Below are 22,500 nucleotides of genomic sequence, written 5' to 3' on the forward strand. Positions count from 1 at the left end.
GGCCTGCCAGCTCTGACCGGCTTCCTCCCCCACCATCTGAGCCAACTCACCACCAGGTGGTGATCAGTTGACAGCTCCGCCCCCCTCTTCACCCGAGTGTCCAAGGCATGTGGCCGCAGGTCCGATGAGACAACCACAAAGTCGATCATCGAACTGCGGCCCAGGGAATCCTGATGCCAGGTGTACATATGGACACTCTTATGTTGGAACATGGTGTTCGTTATGGACAATCCATGACGAGCACAGAAGTCCAATAACAAAACACCATTTGGGTTCAGGGGGGGGGGACCATGCCTCCCAATCACTCCCCTCCAGGTCTCACTGTCATTGCCCACGTGAGCATTGAAGTCCCCCAGCAGAACAATGGAGTCCCCAGAAGGAGCACCCTCCAGCACTCCCTCCAAGGACTCCAGAAAGGGTGGGTACTCTGAACTGCTGTTCGGTGCATAAGCACAGACAACAGTCAGGACTCGTCCCCCCACCCGGAGGCGGAGGGAAACTACCCTTTCATCCACCGGGGTAAACCCCAACGTGCAGGCACCAAGCTGGGGGCTGATGAGAATGCCCACACCTGCTCGCCGCCTCTCACCATGAGCAACTCCAGAGTGGAAGAAAGTCCAGCCCCTCTCGAGGGTTCTGGTTCCAGAGCCCAAGCCATGCGTCGAGGTGAGTCCAACTATATCTAGTCGGAACCGCTCAACCTCGCGCACAAGCTCAGGCTCCTTCCCCACCAGAGAGGTGACGTTCCACGTCCCTAGAGCCAGCTTCTGCAGCCGGGGATCGGACCGCCAGGGTCCCCGCCTCTTGCTGCCGCCCAGCTCACATTGCACCCGACCCCTACGGCTCCTCCCGCAGATGGTGAGCCCACGGGAGGTGGGGCCCATGTAACCCTTTCGGGCTGAGCCCGACCGGGACTCATGGGCGAAGGCCCGGCCACCAGACGCTCGCTCTCGTTCCCCACCTCCAGGCCTGGCTCCAGAGGGGGGTCCCGGTAACCCGCGTCCGGACAAGGGAACATTTATGCCCGGGTTTGTTGTCATCATGTTTCACGACATCATGTTTCCATGGAGACATGATGTTTTCAGCCTTATTCAGATTCTGAGGCTAAAATGATGTAAAATGAATGTATAAACAGATAAAACAGCATAAAGAGCAACCAGAAGTTTGTAGAAATAACACACAGATCAGCAGCGACCAAGCCTTTTCTCGTCTGCACATCATTCTCTCACGTCTGAAAAAAACCACACACACACACACACACACACACACACACACACACACACACACACACACACACACACACGCGCGCACAGTTTCCATGTTTCCACATGTCTTCCTGCTACTATCTACCTGCTGTCCTCACTGCAGCATCTCCACCTCAGCTGCATCCCAAACGTCTTCCTGGCTTTATTCCAGCCATAGAGGATCATTATTTTCCTGCTTTTCTCATCACTTTTTGATCTTTGGCTGCTCCTGATTGGACGTTAGCAATCAGGTCTGAAAGAATTTTAAAGGTCAACTATGTGAACTATATTCTGTCCCACATGAGGACAGAAAGTCTTCAATACGAACCTGTAGGTCAGGTTGACAAAGAACAGAAACACACCGCCTTGCTGAAGAAGCAGCATCCTAAACAACTGAAAATGTGTTGTAAAGGAAGCAAAAATACTGCACTTACTAAATGCCTGGCTCCCTGTAGTCTACGTTAGCTATTAGTCTCCGCTCCATCATGTGTGGTCTTGAATCAGCTTAAACTGCAGCTGGTTCTGTCAGCCAATCCCAGTCCTAACCCCGCCTAGTTTCTGACTGGTTAGCAAAGCGTCTGACGGAAGCTGCGCTCCTCTCTTATCCGTAGCAAATTAACTAAAACTGATAAAATAGTCTCTTAACAACAAAAATAAAGGATCGGGGTTTCACAGGTGTGTGTGTGTGTATGTTGGTGCATACCTCTGTGCTCTGAGAGGGTCTTCCTGCCACCGGCGGCATGTCAATCAGCTCCACATTGAAGAGGAAGAAGATGAAGCCATAGAGAGCCGGACCCAGACCGTTGCAAAGACCTCGGATCCCTGTGATCATGCCCTGAACCACACCTGTATACACACACACACACACACGGCACATTTACACTGAGTAGTTAGAAAAAAAATAACTATAATCAAAGGTCAGACTACATGACGGGGGGGGGGGATGCCAGTCCAACACACTTAACTGGCAACCAGTTAAAATGTCAGTGGGTGATGTATGCTGCCATCCTGTAAGATCCTATTAAATCACCTCAGTCATCTGAACGTAACGTATTATTTAGTTTAGGAAACCAACGCTTACACTGGAGCCTGATGACTTTACCACCAACTTTCAGGACTACACTTCGGTGATGTTGATGTTTACATCCGTGTAGTAAAGTTCTCCCACTTTGGTTCTGGTTAAACTGGTGCGAACGGAGGATGGGTCACCAGAAAGCACAAAGGTGCTGAGACTCCGATACAGAGCTGAAACAAGACCTGTGTCTGTGGAACATGACCAAAGACCTTCCTCTTCTTCGTCGCTGGTGGTGTATCTGAGCATGCTCCAAGTCTTCTCAGGTGTGGTGTGTCTCAGCTGCTGCAGTGCATCTAACGGGTCTGGTGTCAGAATTACAGCAGTACATGTGGAACTACACCTGTTCACAACACTGGAAAAGCTTCCACCTGTATGAAACAGGAGATTCTCATGGTGATGAGGTGGAACGGGAGATTCTCATGGTGATGAGGTGGAACGGGAGATTCTCATGGTGATGAGGTGGAACGGGAGATTCTCATCATGATGAGGTGGAACGGGAGATTCTCACCATGATGAGGTGGAACGGGAGATTCTCATCATTATGAGGTGGAACGGGAGATTCTCATGGTGATGAGGTGGCACGGGAGATTCTCATGGTGATGAGGTGGAACGGGAGATTCTCATGGTGATGTGGTGGAACGGGAGATTCTCATGGTGATGAGGTGGAACGGGAGATTCTCATGGTGATGTGGTGGAACGGGAGATTCTCATGGTGATGAGGTGGAACGGGAGATTCTCACCATGATGAGGTGGAACGGGAGATTCTCATGGTGATGAGGTGGAACGGGAGATTCTCATGGTGATGAGGTGGAACGGGAGATTCTCATGGTGATGAGGTGGAACGGGAGATTCTCATGGTGATGAGGTGGAACGGGAGATTCTCATGGTGATGAGGTGGAACGGGAGATTCTCATGGTGATGAGGTGGAACGGGAGATTCTCATGGTGATGAGGTGGAACGGGAGATTCTCATGGTGATGAGGTGGAACGGGAGATTCTCATGGTGATGAGGTGGAACGGGAGATTCTCATGGTGATGAGGTGGAACGGGAGATTCTCATGGTGATGAGGTGGAACGGGAGATTCTCATCATGATGAGGTGGAACAGGAGATTCTCATGGTGATGAGGTGGAACGGGAGATTCTCATCATGATGAGGTGGAACGGGAGATTCTCATGGTGATGAGGTGGAACGGGAGATTCTCATGGTGACGAGGTGGAACGGGAGATTCTCATTATGAGGTGGAACGGGAGATTCTCATGGTGGTGAGGTGGAACGGGAGATTCTCATGGTGGTGAGGTGGAACGGGAGATTCTCATGGTGATGAGGTGGAACGGGAGATTCTCATGGTGATGAGGTGGAACGGGAGATTCTCATGGTGATGAGGTGGAACGGGAGATTCTCATGGTGATGAGGTGGAACGGGAGATTCTCATGGTGATGAGGTGGAACGGGAGATTTTCATGGTGATGAGGTGGAATGGGAGATTTTCATGGTGATGAGGTGGAATGGGAGATTCTCATCGTGATGAGGTGGAATGGGAGATTCTCATCGTGATGAGGTGGAACCGGAGATTCTCATCGTGATGAGGTGGAACCGGAGATTCTCATGGTGATGAGGTGGAACCGGAGATTCTCATGGTGATGAGGTGGAACCGGAGATTCTCATGGTGATGAGGTGGAACGGGAGATTCTCATGGTGATGAGGTGGAACGGGAGATTCTCATCATGATGAGGTGGAACGGGAGATTCTCATGGTGATGAGGTGGAACGGGAGATTCTCACCATGATGAGGTGGAACGGGAGATTCTCATGGTGATGAGGTGGAACGGGAGATTCTCATGGTGATGAGGTGGAACGGGAGATTCTCACCGTGATGAGGTGGAACGGGAGATTCTCATGGTGATGAGGTGGAACGGGAGATTCTCATGGTGATGAGGTGGAACGGGAGATTCTCATGGTGATGAGGTGGAACGGGAGATTCTCATGGTGATGAGGTGGAACGGGAGATTCTCATGGTGATGAGGTGGAACGGGAGATTCTCATGGTGATGAGGTGGAACGGGAGATTCTCATGGTGATGAGGTGGAACGGGAGATTCTCATGGTGATGAGGTGGAACGGGAGATTCTCATGGTGATGAGGTGGAACGGGAGATTCTCATGGTGATGAGGTGGAACGGGAGATTCTCATGGTGATGAGGTGGAACGGCAGATTCTCATCATGATGAGGTGGAACAGGAGATTCTCATCATGATGAGGTGGAACCGGAGATTCTCATGGTGATGAGGTGGAACCGGAGATTCTCATGGTGATGAGGTGGAACGAGAGATTCTCATCATGATGAGGTGGAACGGGAGATTCTCATGGTGATGTGGTGAAACGGGAGATTCTCATGGTGATGAGGTGGAACGGGAGATTCTCATGGTGATGAGGTGGAACGGGAGATTCTCATGGTGATGAGGTGGAACGGGAGATTCTCATGGTGATGAGGTGGAACGGGAGATTCTCATGGTGATGAGGTGGAACGGGAGATTCTCATGGTGATGAGGTGGAACGGGAGATTCTCATGGTGATGAGGTGGAACGGGAGATTCTCATCATGATGAGGTGGAACAGGAGATTCTCATCATGATGAGGTGGAACCGGAGATTCTCATGGTGATGAGGTGGAACGGGAGATTCTCATGGTGATGAGGTGGAACGGGAGATTCTCATGGTGATGAGGTGGAACGGGAGATTCTCATGGTGATGAGGTGGAACGGCAGATTCTCATCATGATGAGGTGGAACAGGAGATTCTCATCATGATGAGGTGGAACGGGAGATTCTCATGGTGATGAGGTGGAACGGGAGATTCTCATGGTGATGAGGTGGAACGGGAGATTCTCATGGTGATGAGGTGGAACGGGAGATTCTCATGGTGATGAGGTGGAACGGGAGATTCTCATGGTGATGAGGTGGAACGGGAGATTCTCATGGTGATGAGGTGGAACGGGAGATTCTCATGGTGATGAGGTGGAACGGGAGATTCTCATGGTGATGAGGTGGAACGGCAGATTCTCATCATGATGAGGTGGAACAGGAGATTCTCATCATGATGAGGTGGAACCGGAGATTCTCATGGTGATGAGGTGGAACCGGAGATTCTCATGGTGATGAGGTGGAACGGCAGATTCTCATGGTGATGAGGTGGAACCGGAGATTCTCATGGTGATGAGGTGGAACGGGAGATTCTCATGGTGATGAGGTGGAACGGGAGATTCTCATCGTGATGAGGTGGAACGGGAGATTCTCATGGTGATGAGGTGGAACCGGAGATTCTCATGGTGATGAGGTGGAACCGGAGATTCTCATGGTGATGAGGTGGAACGAGAGATTCTCATCATGATGAGGTGGAACGGGAGATTCTCATGGTGATGTGGTGGAACGGGAGATTCTCATGGTGATGAGGTGGAACGGGAGATTCTCATGGTGATGAGGTGGAACGGGAGATTCTCATGGTGATGAGGTGGAACGGGAGATTCTCATGGTGATGTGGTGGAACGGGAGATTCTCATGGTGATGAGGTGGAACGGGAGATTCTCACCATGATGAGGTGGAACGGGAGATTCTCACGGTGATGTGGTGGAACGGGAGATTCTCATTATGAGGTGGAACGGGAGATTCTCATGGTGGTGAGGTGGAACGGGAGATTCTCATGGTGATGAGGTGGAACGGGAGATTCTCATGGTGGTGAGGTGGAACGGGAGATTCTCATGGTGGTGAGGTGGAACGGGAGATTCTCACCATGATGAGGTGGAACGGGAGATTCTCATGGTGATGAGGTGGAACGGGAGATTCTCATGGTGATGAGGTGGAACGGGAGATTCTCATGGTGGTGAGGTGGAACGGGAGATTCTCATGGTGATGAGGTGGAACGGGAGATTCTCATGGTGATGAGGTGGAACGGGAGATTCTCATGGTGATGAGGTGGAACGGGAGATTCTCATGGTGATGAGGTGGAACGGGAGATTCTCATGGTGATGAGGTGGAACGGGAGATTCTCATGGTGATGAGGTGGAACGGGAGATTCTCATGGTGATGTGGTGGAACGGGAGATTCTCATGGTGATGAGGTGGAACGGGAGATTCTCATGGTGATGAGGTGGAACGGGAGATTCTCATGGTGATGAGGTGGAACGGGAGATTCTCATGGTGATGAGGTGGAACGGGAGATTCTCATGGTGATGAGGTGGAACCGGAGATTCTCATGGTGATGAGGTGGAACGGGAGATTCTCATGGTGATGAGGTGGAACGGGAGATTCTCATGGTGATGAGGTGGAACGGGAGATTCTCAATGCGGACAACCAAAAACCAAAGACGACTTCTAAACTGATGTGAGTTTAGTTCTCAATATGATCAATAAAGTGAAGCGATGTGAGATCATCGTCTTCGTCTGCCAGGAGGAAGAGTAGGATGCTTGTGTGAAAACGTGGATGCTGTCCAACTCCTGCTGTTGCTAAATGGGAGGAAGCTGCAGACGGCGGGGAACTCACCCTGCTGGTCAGGTGACGCGCTGTGTGACACCAGAGCTGACACTGCTGGGAAGGTGATGGAGGACATGGCTGCCACCGTCCCCGCTGCCCACATCATCCTGGAGGGATGGAAGCAAACAAACATGCTGAAGCCGGCAGAGGAGCAGGAATGTGGATCTTTACCATCCAGAAGAACAACCATGCAGCGTGGACTCACCAAGGCTCGGATCCAAAGCCATACCAGGCGAGCTGGAAGAGCTGGAAGCACAGTCCAAGCAGAACCGTGTTCTTATTACCGATGGTCCTCATCAGAACGCTGAGGAAGAGGGTCTGGAGGGAGAAAACCACATTAACATTTAGAGCCGCCTCTTCCTGCTCCAGTCTGATCCAGTTTACAGCTTCAGGTGGACCGAAGCACTAATGAGGAGGTTTAGGAGAATGCTTTTATCCAGGTGAAGCTTGGGAGGTTAGGAAGATAAAAACAAACTGCTGATATGGCTGAAACTAAAAGTCGAACTGGAAAACCTCAGGATTTATCCTCCATACCCGCCATCAGAAGCATCTAGCTGGATGTGTGTGTGTGTGTGTGTGTGTGTGAGACTGGTGGAGGCTGCTGTAGTTTCTGCTCCTCGTCCATCATGTCCTCATCCTGATATTTCACCACAGTCAGATGCAGAAGCGTCACATTGTAACGCGGATGACGTAGGTCTGCTGAACTTCCAGAGGAGACATGATCTCCATCAGTCCCGCAGACGGAGGCCAGCGGAGGTCAAAATTCATCCATTTCTTGTCTTGTTTCTTCGTTTGGTTCAGGAAGCATGAAAACATGCAGGAATAAAACATCTCATCCACATAGGAACAGATTCCCCGACCCGTTTCTCATCGTGTCCAGCTGCCAGGAGTCAGGAACATCTGGACTTATCGGGTAAAGAGGGGATGTGGACAGACGTTCAGGGGATAAAGTTCCTTCTGGTCCATGTGTGTGAAAGTCAGAGCAGGAAATATTCACATAGGAAAACATCTGGACAGGTCCAGATGAAGACGCTCTGAGTGGTGGTGATGATGATGATGATGCTCCTGATGAGCAAGTGGAAATGATCTGAGAGGGGAACGTGGCGGCGTTCTGCAACGCTGGCTGGAGTTTAGGTGTGTACCTGAGCGACGATGGAGAGGATTCCCACCATGGCGATGAAGGCAGCGATGGCTTCAGGAGAAAACTCGATGACCTGAAATGCAGACAAGAAAACATTCCTGAGTTAGAGTCCTGAATGAGACCGGTCCCGGCAGGAAGCTTACCGCTGACGACAGGTCATCTCTGTGTGTGTGTGTGTGTGTGTGTTACCTGTCTCAGGTAGAGGAAGAAGCTGGAGTACTGTCCGGCTTCAGGCAGGTAGGACAGGAACACGGTGACGCAGATCAGCAGCACTGTGGTGTCTTTCCCGACTCGACGCAGGGACTGAACGGATAAAACCAGCATCATTTCACCCTCGTTTCCCATCGGGGTCCATGACCTCCTGATGCGTTTAAGGAACGTGGGAAACTCACGGCGAATGGGTCGGCCTGCTCCCAGGAGATGGGGAATCCCCACGACGTCAGCCTCATCTTGTCCGGTAGCGACTCCGGGACAACGAAGAACACGAAGGCGATGTCCATCACTGCAATCACCGTGGCAACCAGGACCACCAGGCTGTCTCCGTACTGGGCGGACAGGTAGGCCCCGATGGCCGGGCTCGTCACCAGACTGGCGGCGAAGGTGGCGGACACCTGAGCAGCGGAGGAAGGCAGAGTCCTGGTCAGGAACCAGGTTTCAGCACCGGAACGTTTCATGGTGAACCAGAAGCAGACTGGTTACCAGTCCGTAGGCGGTGCTCCTCTCATGCTCCTCTGTGATGTCGGCGACGTAAGCAAAGATCACAGAGAAGGTCACGGCGAAAATCCCTGAGACGGAGATGAGAGCGAAGTACCACCTGAACACACACACACAGGAAAACACACGTCAGACGTCAGCCTGGGTCCGGCGGGTTCCTCCGTCTGGAGGCATCACGTCTTACTGACACGCGTGTGAACACGCACACGCACAACACCGGCTCATGGACTGTCCACGCGTCCCAGCTTAACAATCCCAGAATGCACCAGTCTGAACCCATGCCAGACTGGTTCCTGCAGGACCCAAACACAGACCCAAGGCCAGGATCAGGACGCAGACTCAGGACAGGACTTAATGTGACCGGCGGGACTCCGGCGGACCGGCGGGACTCCGGCGGACCTGCATGAGGAGACTGTAGGTCTGATCCCGCTGCTGTTTGATACACTCTCTCTCTCCCTCACTCGCTCGCCCTCACATGAACGTCATGTGACTGTTCTTCAACACAAAGCAGGTCTGGCTTATCAGGCTGAAAACCAGGTCTGTCCACAGGAAGACCAGCAGCAGATCCTTATCCTGATCTGCTGCAGATGCAGGAATACGTTCCTACACCCCCCCGCCCCCGTCAGAAGCGTGCAGACACCCGGCCTCCATCTTGTGTCGAGACTTCTCCACAGCAGTCTGAGACGATTCAGCATCTCTAGACGCCGACACGTCTTTCTCCTCATGTTTCACACGCCGAGCGGCCGTTTGCTGCAGTCCGACTCACCAGGGGCTGAGCCTCATGAAGGGGATGGGGGCGCAGGTGAAGAAGACCGTCATGAGGAGGAAGGACTTCCTGCCCCAGATGTCAGACAGAGCACCAATCAGAGGAGCCGACAGAAAGGACAGGAAACCCTGAGGAGTTGAGAGGAAAAAGAAATCAGAAAAAAGCCGACAGCTAAACGGAAACATTCCCCGATTTCAGAACCAAACACACAAACTGAGTTTAGCAGGAGAGAAAAAAGTGTTTTCAGCCGGTAGACGAAGTCTGGAGGCACGTGGAGGATGTGAAGTAAGACCTCTGTAGGTCAGAGAGGATCTTTGAACACGTCAAACAACAAGCAGGTTAACCCAGCAAGCGGAGCAGAGAACAATGTCTGTTTTCTGTTTGTTTTGGACAAGAATAAACAAAATAAATGTCTTTAGCAAATGGCTGAGATGTAAAAAAGAAGTTAATAATAATAATAATAATAATGTAACAGCAGCGAGGCAGCAGTGTTATAACACACACTTTGGGTTTCAGACATCAACCAGCTGGTAGAGATGCTCACACTGCTTTGTGTTTTACAGAAATAGAGCAGGAGCTTAAAGGGTTAAACTGTGACTAAATCAGTTTAAGGAGCAGAAACTCCTGGAGGCCAGACCTCGCAGCAGGAAGACAAACAGCAGCTCTTCCACAGTTTATCTGTGATGATGTTCCAACATGTTTACAGAATGGCTTCGTCTCCATCAGCTGCACCAGCAGCCGGCGCCAGCCGCCATCTGGACGTCTTCCCCGCCTGGAGACCCTCGCAGGGTTTCTGTTGGGTCCAGATTTAACTCTAAACTCCTTGACGACATCATCAGGAAAACATCTCATCAAAGCTGGAGAACTGGTGGAAATGCTGTAAGAAACAGACTCCTATGTGGGAGGAGGACGCTGTGATTGGCTCGGCGCTGAGAGCGGTCATGTGATCAGCATCCAGTCAGAAGCCATCGTCTGTGTGACGGTAAATAAAGACAACCTTCACACCGCAGTCCTGCAGGACCAACATGGCAGTGTGTGAGACGTCAGAGTTTCTTCCCGTCAGCTGGAGCTGCTGCAGGAGGACGCTCTCCTCCCGCTCACACCTCCACGTCACCTGCCGCCATCTGGAAAGCGTTTAGTCCTGTGACAGTGTGTGTGAGATACCTTGACGCCCTGCACCAGGCCGTTCATCAGGAAGGTGTGCTGAGGAAACGTCTCATGAAGGACCTGAAACACAAACACACACTGAGCTGAGCAGAGAAACAGAAAAACTCAACATGGAGACGGAGGGAGGGAGCTCCGTCACACAGGTCGGCCTTTTCTACACACACCATGAGAGAAGGTTGACGGTTGCCCTGGCAACCAGCTCAGGCAGGTGGGGGCTGGAGATAATCCTGATAATGATTACAGAGTAAACACTCGATGTGTCTCCGTAGTTCGGTTTCTCTAAAGGTCCATTCCTGCTCCCGTACGTAAACGTGGACATGATGATGTCATACGTCGCTGTCCTTCCTTTCAGTTTTCACGTTGCCATGGTTATTAAGGCAGTTTCCGCGAGTGGGCGGGGCTTCAGAGCTCTGACACCGGTCGCTTGCTGGAATGACCTGCTTTAAAGTCCCACTGCAGAACTTTTACCCCCCCCCCCCGGCGACGGCTAACCCAGCCCTGTCCAGCCTGCAGGAGACCATCTCACCATGACTCTTGTTTTCACTCTTTTAATCTTATTGTTTTGTTGCTGCATCAGCGACGTTGCGTTTCAACACATCCAGTTCCTTATGAAGCAAAACGTCACGTCCGGATGTAAAATGTGTTTTACATAACGTAAAACACATTTTACATGTGATAAAAGGCGGGGTGCTTTTTATCTGGCAGTGTCTGCATCATATTCTCCTTCTTCGTTGCTTTTTCTCCTTTTGCCAGTTGAGTCAGCTATAAACCCGACACAGCCAGGTGGCTTCTGGTGGTATCGTTCCGTTTTCTGCGTCAGACGACAGAAAGATAGACTCACTGAGAACCAATGCAGAAGATAGATGAAACGTCCGTCCCTGTCTGGGTTCATGTGCAGCGTGGGGTCATCACGATACTGAAGTTTCAAACTCGATACCGACACAAAGGATGGTGCGCGATACAACACGGAGAGTAAAAAAAACCTTTAGTAACAAATCACCACAAGAATGTCCCACCTTACAGGACGAGAAGATGAATGAACAGAAGACATTAGTGTGGAGTGTGACGCCTGCAGGACGACACGTCCAGCTCCACAGACACCAAAAAGCTGCATTTAACAGCCTGAAACCCAGCAGTGCATTGTGGGAGTTATTACACACACACACACACACACGCTGAAGCAGAAGGCGCCTCATGGGGCGTTCAGGTGCACCTCCCAGCCGGTTCACAGCTGCTTAAACCAGGACGCGTCTCAAAGCGTCTGCGGCGTTTAAACGTCCCGGGAGCCGTGCTGGCAGCCATGATGAATGTTTCAGCAACACAGCTGAACACACTCGGCGTGCTCCTCTGATGAGGGGGTGTGTTGGTGTTACTCACCGTCAGCATAGGCGTGGTCAGCAGCCCCCAGGCGAAGAACTCCAGGAAGATGACCACCACGGCATGAGTCACTTTGGCTCGGCCGCGGCCGTACTGCAGGGAGCAGACACACACGTTAACCTCGCTTCCCACAGCTCGCCGTCGTTTCATACAAACACATCAGGACACAACAGCGTCCAACTACACGGATAAAAGTCCCAACAGAGGCGAGCAGGCGCCTCCTGGTCAGAAACCTGCAGCAGCTCAGCTCTCCTCCTGGCTGCTTCCTCAGCTGCAGGGAAGCTCAAGTCTTCCTCTTGTATCTGCAACCTCCTCCTTTCAGTTCCTACTCCAAACCCTGAAGTTACTTAGAACCGGGCAGCCCAGCTCAGGTGCTCCAGCCCCGCTGCCATGGATCCTGTTGGATCTGGAAGCCAGGTGTGTTGGAGCAGGGACACACTGAAAACCTGCAGGACAGCGGCCCTTGAGGTCCGACTTTGGGCAATAATTAATTAAATTTATCTTCGTCATGACAGACCAGAACAAGGATCTCTTAACTGCTGATGAAGCTCTGGTTGAGTCACATCCAGGTGGGATGGATCCGAATATGTCTCCCTGGAATCTTCTGGAACCAGCAGCACCAGTTAGGAACCAGCATGTCCTCTAACTGGGCTGAACGGAGCTGCTCTTGCTGTTTAGAGTTTTACTTTCAGGTTTTATTTGGCTTTAACAGCTTCCGTATGCAGGAAGTCTTGTCTGTTCGCATGTCCATAAAACACACAAACGCTGCCTTCAGGCCCGACGTGGAATTGGACATTAACAATCAGGAGCACTGTCATTTTTCCTGTAAACCTCTTCAATGTAGACACTTAAACCAAAGACTGTGTGTGTGATTTCAGACAGTTTTTGTGATAAAAACATCCCAACATCTGTGCAGTCCGACTGAAACTTATCGTAAGGAAGACGTCCGTCTGCGAAGCATGAAGATGCAACCGCATATCTCAGTATAAAGGCTGTGCTGAAGGGACTGCCCTCTGGTTTTATCGCCTATCTGCTCCTTCCTCAACAGGAATAAAGCTCGATCCAATTTTACTGGCAGAATACTGGTTTCTATGGTCTATGTCAGCAGGCCTTTCCTTCATCCTGTCCAGAATCACATTTCAGCCTCTCCAAGCAGCAGGACAAACTCTGGCTATCAGGAAAATAATAGTTTTTGCTCATTTTGCTCAGAGAGCACTGTCAGATCTATAAAATCATACAGGATCACCAAGACACATGAAGAAGTGTCATCTTTTCCTGATTTCACATTAAATCGCTCTAAGTAATGCCACTATTAAAAACTAATTCACCATTCAAGTCAATGCTCTAAGATAATTTTCATAATGTAATCTCAGCAGCTCTGAGACCCATCCAGAGTTAATGTCTATTTATGTCTTCATTCTGCACAGCAGGTTATTGGTTATTGTTACCAGTTTACAGATTACTTTATGTTAGCATCAAAAGGGGAGAAATAAACTAAACTTAAGGACCTAAAAGGAAGGTTTGGGTGCTTCAACACAACAGTGTTAGGATAACACAATTATTTCTCTGACAATAACAGCCCCACAAAAATCTATAATAGGAAGATTCCTTGATATAATTTCTACGTTTTTTGTGTGGATGGGATCATCGAAGACAATAAACTTTGGGAAAGATGTTATCTATGTGGACCACAGCAATTAATCTGAAGCACTGTGAAACCACCAGAGCTGAACAACGTACGCAAGTAAAATACAAATAAAACAAACAAACAAAAAAGATGTTAGTCACTAAAACCAATTAAAAAAATAAATAAAAATAAAAAATAAAACAAACTAAGCCTTGCTGGTGTTACAAGCTGAAGAAACGCAAGTTTCTAGACAGGTCATAAATAGCACAAGACACACATCTGGTGTCCAACATGGTTTCTTCCTGTGTTTCGCAGCTCGTTCATAGCTTGCTCCAGTTTCATACAGGTTAAGGTTCATACAAACACAATGTGGTTTTCTAGTTAGTTAGAAACCTGTTCAGGTCTGTGAGTCAAATGTAGAACCTGCACAATCTGGACCTGTTACCACTTATAAAGTCAAAAATAAATAATTACAACCCAAAAACTATTATATTCCTGTACTTAGTCTGCCTGCTTTAGTGAGGATAGGAGGTAGATAGTAGTAGGAAGAAGTGTGTAAACGGTGTGTTTGTTTTAAAGTCAACAGGTTTATAGTTAGATGCACATTTCAGGTGTTCAGAGGCGTCCCACAGAGATCTGTACTCGGCCCACTTCCTTTCTTTAGACATGAATGAATTCCTGACGTGATGCAGCAGTGTGTATTAAGATAAACCTATATAAAAATATAAATATGTAAATATATATATATGTGTGTGTGTGTGTGAGTGTGTGTGTGTATAAATATATGTAATTTAAATATAAACAAGCTCAAGTCTCACATTTAGTGAAAACTGCCATCTGAGAGATCTGATTGGTCTTTTGGCCTTATATGCATCTCAGGACTCTTTTCTGCAGTGAAAATTATTTTCAGAATAAAAGTTAAGATGAACTTTGTTTTGTATGCCAACATCTAATCTTCTCAGACCAGATGTAAGAAAGGAAAATGTGCTTTGTGGCTTCATTCTGGTTATAAAGTATTTGAAGCTGAACTAACAGGAAACACTGACGTCATCGTTGACGAGTGTGAAACTTCTTGACTCTTCCTGGAAATGTAATCTGGATTTACTGGTTGCAGCGTTATGGTTTCTGGAGGGGAACTCTGGCTATCTGAAACAACACATTCAGTTCAGAGCAGCAAGCAGAGGTTTTAGAGCTGAAAACAACACTCAGCTAGCTGCTATCGTAACGGAAGCTAGCAGGAAGCTATAAGCTACATTAGCCCCTGGCTGCTAATCTGATCATGTTTAAAGAGGCTAACAGGAAGCTAGCCAAAAGCTAACAGGAAGCTAGCAGCTAAATTAGCTCCTGGTTGCTAATCTGATCCTGTTAAATATGCTAACAGGAAGCTAGCAGGAAGCTAACAGGTACATTAGCTTTTGGCTACTAATCTGATCCTGTTTAAGAAGGCTAGCAGGAAGCTAACAGCTACACAAGTTCGTGGCTGCTAATTTATCCTGTTTAAAGAGGCTAACAGGAAGCTAACAGCTACATTAGTTCCTGGCTGCTAATCTGATCCTGTTTAAGAAGGCTAACACGAAGCTAACAGCTACATTAGCTCCTGGCTGCTAATATGATCCTGTTTAAAGAGGCTAACAGGAAGCTAACAGCTACATTTGTTCCTGGCTGCTAATCTGATCCTGTTTAAAGAGGCTAACAGGAAGCTAACAGCTACATTAGCTCCTGCTACTAATCTGATCCTGTTTAAGAAGGCTAGCAGGAAGCTAACAGCTACATTAGTTCCTGGCTGCTAATCTGATCCTGTTTAAAGAGGCTAACAGAAAGCTAACAGCTACATTAGTTCCTGGCTGCTAATCTGATCCTGTTTAAGAAGGCTAACAGGAAGCTAACAGCTACATTACCTTCTGGCTGCTAATATGATCCTGTTTAAAGAGGCTAACAGGAAGCTAACAGCTACATTAGCTCCTGGCTGCTAATCTGATCCTTTTTAAGAAGGCTAGCAGGAAGCTAACAGCTACATTAGCTCCTGGCTGCTAATCTGATCCTGTTTAAGAAGGCTAGCGGGAAGCTAACAGCTACATTGGCTTCTGGCTACTAATCTGATCCTGTTTAAAGAGGCTGCTTGCAGCTCCGCTGGTTTCTGAGCCGACCCAGCAGCATGGTTTAAACTCCGCCATCTGAACACCACTCACCGAGCTCCGGACCAACATTTTGTCGTTGGCCTCAGTTGCTGGTCTCTCCCGGTTCATTTCACATCTTGCCGTGACGATTTTCAGTTCCAGTCCCCGACGCTGGACATCCTCCCGATGTGTCTCCGTCTCTTCCAGGGTGCCCCGCCGTGTGGATAAAGCTCTGTCCCTGCTGCGCTAGCATGTACCCTGGTTTACTCCTAGTGTTCGCCGCTGGATGGATCACTCAGGAGACCGACAGCTTTCGCTTCTACAAAAATTTCTCGGCTCTGATTGTAACTTTACCGAATGTCGATTAGATTTGATCACCGGAACACACCGAATGAGTGGCGCTACTTCTTCACTGTGAGATGCTGCTGGATGCTGCTGTGGAAAAGCGACCAAGCCCCGCCCCGCCGGACTGTCATTATTCACAAAATGAGCGCATTTTCTCGCAGCTCATGACATTCCGTCTCCAGTTCAGCTCCACCCTGTCTATCTGATCTCTAAACGGAACAACCTCTGATCCAGGACCAGCCAGCGTGCTGCGGTCACTCCCACGGCTCCAGTCAGCAGGAAAACACGCGCCCTCTACCGAGGAGCGGCTGGATCTGCACTGCAGTCACCGTTTTATCAACTTCACCACGTATGGAACCAAACACGGCCTCCTGGGAAAATACCAGCGTAAACAAGAAGCAGACAAGCCTCTGGTTAAACGTTGCTACTGCTAAGGTTGCACGCGCGAGAAAACAGGTCATATCAAAGTGGGTTAGTATTTGGCAGGAAGATTCGGCAGCGACCTGGGTGCAGTCATCCGGCTGGAGCACTATTTAGCAAGAGGAGAAAGGCGGGACTGCCCTCCGTGGAAGAATTCTTGTTTCAATGCAAAACCTGCACGACGTGCACGAGTCAAATTAGCTGACGTAATATACGCCGCTTCCTGTTTAGACTGTCCAAAGTAAAAGTCTGCCTATACACGGATTTGCCATGTTTACCAGCCACGGAAGGGTAATGCATTAATTATAATTCGTAATTCATAAAATAAAATAAAACACTAACCTTGTTTTTTTTTTTTTTTAACAAAAAACAAATGTTTTTTTTTAACTAATAAATAAATCACATTATCCTATATATATTAATGACATTGACATAATATACCCAATGCAAAATGTCCTTTGGCATTGAAGACACAGCCCTCTTCCCAATCCTCAACTTAACATGACTCAGCAAATGTTTTATCATTTAAATTCTTTTTTACATAAATAAATACAGCCAAAGCCAAAGTAATGATCTTCTCAGATGCAGACGCCAAACCACAGAACCATGTTTTGTACACGCAAGCCTCAGTTTAGACTGTCCGGTTATCACAAAGTTTAGATCTATTCCTCGTCCCTGTTTATTCTACAAATATGTAGGATGGTCACTTTTTGTCCATACAAAGGCTGAGACACTGGCATATTGTTGTTTACATAGCTGGCCATGGTTGGGTTCCTTTCTACACTCCTACCTCTTAACTTTCTCCCAGAGTTCAGGATCTTAACTTACAGTAGGCATATTATTTATTTCTTTAACTTTCAATCCAAGCGTGTAAATTAAGATGAAGGAGAAAAGAAATCCTGCCTGCTCTTCTGTCCAGAACAAACAGTAAAAAGATATCATCTTGACTTGGATGCTTTTAAGAAAATATTGGATGATTTAGGGCAGACACTTCTGTTTGTTGGTGTTCTGCAGGATTTGGGCCTATGGCTTTACTGTTAATAACTTAGTCAGTTTGCAGGTGCGTTTTCGTATTTTTTGACAGGCACACTTGGAAAATGGATTTTAATCTCAATTAGGCTTTTCCTGGTTAAATAAAGGTTTAATAAAAGAAATACTGTGTTGTGCTTGTTGACATAATTAAAACAATATTTGTAAATTTATGCACACATGGTTAATGGAACTTGTAGCTGCTGAAACATTAAGTTATAAGCAAAGTGCAGACAGGGTCATCAGTAATCACCTTAATTATCCTGGTAATTCCAAAAAACTAAGTCCTTTTATGTTTTTAGATAGATAGATAGATAGATAGATAGATAGATAGAAAGAACTCGGGGCTCTTATTTTGAATGGCGCGCCTTCTCTTCCGGTCGTCCTCCATCTTGGCGCAGCGAGCTTGACGCAGCCAGGACTCAAACGGGGGCTGAGCGGATCAATTTGGAGCTTCGGCGGTTGATCGGGGTTATGCGGCGCGGCGGATCCCTGTCTTGGTGAGTACCTGCGGCCTCGAGCCGCTCGCACCGAACCCGCTAACGAGCCATCCGCTCGCGCAGACGTTTTCTCGCAAAGGCGCGAGCTGTGCGCCGTGTTTTCCCCACCAGCAGACCTCCCCTCTCCTTTGTTCGCTTGCGCCTTTTCTTGCACCGCTGCGGATTTTGTAAATACTGGCGCAACAAAGCTCCGCAAAGCTACCGCTTGGCGGAGGAAAGCCAATTAGCTTTGCGCATTTCTGCATGTTTAGCGGGAGGTGAGCGCGGCCGCTTGTGTAACTGCGGGTTAACCGTGACCTCTGCTTGGACATCTTCATCATCATCACCATCCTCAGTCCAGAGCCAGCAGAACTCCTCACAGCCTGCAGAGGGGCCAACATCATGCAGGAGACCACACCGAGCCCGATCCCCAGGTTCGGTCTCAGGGGCGGAACCACCTGGCCCAGCTCCCCGGGGCCAGACATCAACTGGGCCCCCATCTACCTGCAGAGGATGCTGGCTTCCCAGTGGGCTGAAACACAACTGCTAGAAAAGTTTTACATGTTTCCTTTAATGTCCTTTTAGTCATCTGAAACATTTCAGTTCATCTGGGAAACAGGAAACATCTGCAGAGATTTATTTTGTTAGTTTGTTTTAATATATTAGGCATCATGTAGAAGCTGAACCCTTTTAATCCCAGTCAGTGCGTAGACATGATGTTTCAGCCTCAACCAGCTGATTCTGAGGCTAAAATGATGTAAAATAAACTTATGAATAGATAAAGCAGAATAAGGAGCAACCAGAAGTTTGTAGAAATAACACATAGATCAGCAGTGACCAAGCCTTTTCTCATCTGCACATCATTCTCTCACGTCTGAAACACACACACACACGGTTTCCATGTCTACACTTTTTGTTAGCAGAATATTCTGACAGTTTTTACTAAATGTGAGACTTGAGCTTGCAGGCAGGTTTATATTAATACACACTGCTGTATCACAACATCAGGAATTCATTCATGTCTAAAGAAAAGAAGTGGGCCGAGTACAGATCTCTGTGGGACGCCTCTGAACACCTGAAATGTACATCTAACTAGAAACCTGTTGACTGTAAAGCAAACACACACACACACACACACACTCACACTATTTCCATGTTTCCACATGTCTTCCTGCTACTATCTACCTGCTGTCCTCACTGCAGCACCTCCACCTCAGCTGCATCCCACAAACGTCTTCCTGGCTTTATTCCAGCCATAGAGGATCATTATTTTCCTGCTTTTCTCATCACTTGTTGATCTTTGGCTGCTCCTGATTGGACGTTACCGTCAGTTTAAGCTCTCTGATTGGTGGAAAGTCTGACAGGAAGTGTCTTCATCATCATGTCCAGGATATAGAGGTCTCTTAGCAACATGGTGACGAAGATGTGATAAATAATGGTGTTATCATGGATCATTGTGGATTTATCATCTATAGTCTAGATTGTAAACCTCCTGGACGGATAGAAACGCTGGAAAACCTCCGTAGATCAGCTGGAGGGTCACATGACCATCCCAGTTACACACTGCTGGTGCTGAGACGATGATGATGAAAGAAGTGCTGGGGGCACCGCTGATCTAGAAGGGTTTTTAGAGTTAATATAGAAAATAAATGACAATTTACCCCACTGAGGTTCACTCTACTGTGCTGAAGGTTAAAAATGGCCTCTCGACAGTCCCGTTTCCATGGATACCATTTCTGCCTCGGCCAACGGTAGACGGATCAGCTGAAGGTCCAGCTGCATCTCTGAGGTTTAGGTGTTATACGCTGGTGTCAGCGTCTGGTAAATGCAGCATTGTATTTCATATAAAAAGACGAGACACTGGATATACCAGTGCAGGGTTTGTCCCCTCTTGGCTGATGAAGCAACACAGATCTGATCATTATGAGTTTCCTTCTTCTTGGTAATTACACACAGACTGAGACTCTCCACTGATCTTCATGATCTGTTTACAGGGTCGAGGTGGGATTATACCTCCTGCTATCTATGTGTCCATGCTTTGGGCACGTAAACGTCTCATTAGTGGTTGTAGAAAGAGGGCTGTGATGGGATTGTATAGACGGTTAAACGTGTAACATAGGTTCTCATATGACGAATGGGAATTCCAGGCTCATCTCCGACATGTTGGCATCTACGGTAACGTCCGGTAGCGTTTAGTGCAGGCCTCTTCAAACGGCGGCCTGCGGGTCACATGCAGCCCAGAACCAACTTCTATCTGGCCCAGCTTATGTAAAAGAATAAAGATATTAATCAAGAACCTTCAGTCATTCCTACGCTGGTTAAGTAGCCTACAATCCTACAGTTGTGCAGACCATGAATGCAACACTTGGTTGCCTAGCAACATTAACCCCAGGGTGTTGTTTTGAAGTTGTAAGAGTAGCACTAGCAAACATGTCCCAAAACGTAAAATTGTCAACAAAAACCGCGAATTTAACCCCATCTGGACTGATAAGTATTTGTTTATTTTGCCGTCACATTCGAGCACCAAACCGATGTGTTTCATATGCAATGAGTGTGTGGCGGTGTTTAGAGTATAATATAATGTATATTGGACCTTTTTATGTTAAAAGTTAGGAGAAAAATAGGCTCTGACTGGAATTTTCATTATTTTTTGTGCATTTGCCCTTGTCATGTGGAACTGAATTTGAAATAGAAAAATTGTTAAACTACTTACTTTTCAAAATGTAAATGTATCTTTATTTATTTATTTATTCATTTTGTCTGATTTATTTTACCTTACTTTATTTACTGGCTCTGATCATTTTTTTTATTTGAAAATCTGGCCCACCTGAACATCTAATTGAGTAGCCCTGGTTCAGTGCATCTGGGATCCGACTGTGATGGAGGATTGTTTTGGTGACTATTCAGATCGATCAGTGTGTTTTTATTGCTGTATTATCGCTGCTCCGGTACGTCACATGGAAGAAAAGAGACCTGCAGTAGCTTTTCACTGCTTTCCTGCTGGGAAGAAGACAGAAGGTCGCCGAACATCAGGCCTAACTATAGTAGCCTAATAATAACAATAATATTATTAATAATAATAATGATAAAGATAATTATAATGATATACCTGTGAACATAATGTCTCGACCTGTATAATAAATAATTTGTAGTTTTATGTAACTTTACATTTTCTTTAACCTTTAAGGCTGTAACAAAGAAGGGAATCATTTTTATTATATTCTGATTTTTGACTGTTTCATTCGTCTTCCTCACTTTGTTTCTGTTAATAAATAAAACGATCTGCTACGCTGCATCTTCGCAGAGCTGATGCTAGGTCTTGGTGATACGACCAAGACCTAATATCCCTATGGAGCTCACATTACATCCCATAACGATACATAACCATATAAAACTGTGTAATGTTGTGTCAGTCATCAGTTATGTTTCAGATGTTGCTAGGCAACAGCAGCAGTGATCTGCTTCCATCTGGGGGAACTATGGCCGTATGACATTCCACAGGTAAATACCTGCTGCAGCGTTTGGTCTTGAGTTTATTCTGAGCTTTCTCCTCCACTTGACGCTGCCTTGCTGGTTGACTCTAGTCTTTATTCTGTATTCTTTATCCTGATTCCTGCAAGTGATAAAATGAGTTAATTGTGTCGGAGTCCGTTGTTGGGAATGTGAGCTAGTCTGTTGTCGGTTCCACGTCGCTCTTTTTATATCCAGACTGCATCCAGACAGAAATTTCCCTCTTTTAGGAACAAGCTCATCAGTTTGGGTTGGCTGCTCATCTTTTAGTGAATTATCCTCTGAAACACGTCTGCTACCGTCTTCCTCCATGTTTGGTTATATATTGCAGCGTGCTGTAAAGCGTGTCTTAATGTAAATAACAGCAGTAAAGCAGCTTATCATGGCGCAAACGATAGAGCCTCATATGAAACGACATTTTATATTGTCCAGATGATATATACATCGTCATATCGCCCAAGCCTAGTTGACGCTGTTGCTGCCAGCGACGGTCAGAGTTTTCTTACTTAGTGGTTAAGATGTAAACATCAGCAAACATCTGCTAAGGCCGAGGTTAGTTAGCTCCTCTCTGTTTAGCTTCTCTGACCTGTTAGCAAGTCGGCGTGTTGTTGTTGTTTTCTGCGTAGAAGCTAATCTGTGTGTTGTTGTTTTCTGGATAGAAGCTAATCATCATGTTGTTGTTGTTTTCTGGGTAGAAGCTAATCTGTGTGTTGTTGTTTTCTGGATAGAAGTTAATCATCATGTTGTTGTTTTCTGGGTAGAAGCTAATCGGTGTGTTGTTGTTTTCTAGGTAGAAACTAATCGGCGTGTTGTTGTTTTCTAGGTAGAAACTAATCGGCGTGTTTTTGTTTTCTGGGTAGAAGCTAATTGGCGTGTTTTTGTTTTCTGGGTAGAAGCTCATCGACGTGTTGTTGTTTTCTGGGTAGAAGCTAATAGGCTTGTTGTTGTTGTTTTCTGGGTAGAAGCTAAT

The 22,500-nt window shown here is 47.4% G+C and overlaps 2 protein-coding genes across 3 annotated transcripts in view; one reads left to right on the forward strand and one right to left on the reverse strand.

Annotated features, from left to right (window-relative positions):
• mfsd14bb (major facilitator superfamily domain containing 14Bb) overlaps positions 1-16,287 on the reverse strand; it is a 22,763-nt gene extending 6,476 nt beyond the window's left edge. For both annotated transcript variants that reach the window (XM_079251306.1, XM_079251305.1), the window contains exons 1-11: positions 15,820-16,287; positions 12,004-12,096; positions 10,624-10,686; positions 9,460-9,587; positions 8,679-8,793; positions 8,372-8,590; positions 8,169-8,282; positions 7,981-8,052; positions 7,044-7,156; positions 6,848-6,945; positions 1,948-2,090 (exon numbers count right to left, since the gene is read on the reverse strand). In XM_079251306.1, the coding sequence (XP_079107432.1) occupies positions 1,948-2,090; positions 6,848-6,945; positions 7,044-7,156; positions 7,981-8,052; positions 8,169-8,282; positions 8,372-8,590; positions 8,679-8,793; positions 9,460-9,587; positions 10,624-10,686; positions 12,004-12,096; positions 15,820-15,876 (1,215 nt within the window). In that variant the 5' untranslated portion in view covers positions 15,877-16,287. The remainder of the gene's footprint in view (positions 1-1,947; positions 2,091-6,847; positions 6,946-7,043; positions 7,157-7,980; positions 8,053-8,168; positions 8,283-8,371; positions 8,591-8,678; positions 8,794-9,459; positions 9,588-10,623; positions 10,687-12,003; positions 12,097-15,819) is intronic.
• A 1,665-nt stretch (positions 16,288-17,952) lies between these two features.
• Positions 17,953-22,500, forward strand: part of spinb (spindlin b) — a 17,846-nt gene continuing 13,298 nt past the window's right edge. The window contains exon 1 of the mRNA XM_079251318.1: positions 17,953-18,041. The gene's annotated coding sequence lies outside the window, so the exon portion shown is untranslated. The remainder of the gene's footprint in view (positions 18,042-22,500) is intronic.

Source organism: Telmatherina bonti (assembly GCF_933228915.1).
Source record: "Telmatherina bonti genome assembly, chromosome: 13".
Classification (NCBI taxonomy): Eukaryota; Metazoa; Chordata; class Actinopteri; order Atheriniformes; family Telmatherinidae; genus Telmatherina; species Telmatherina bonti.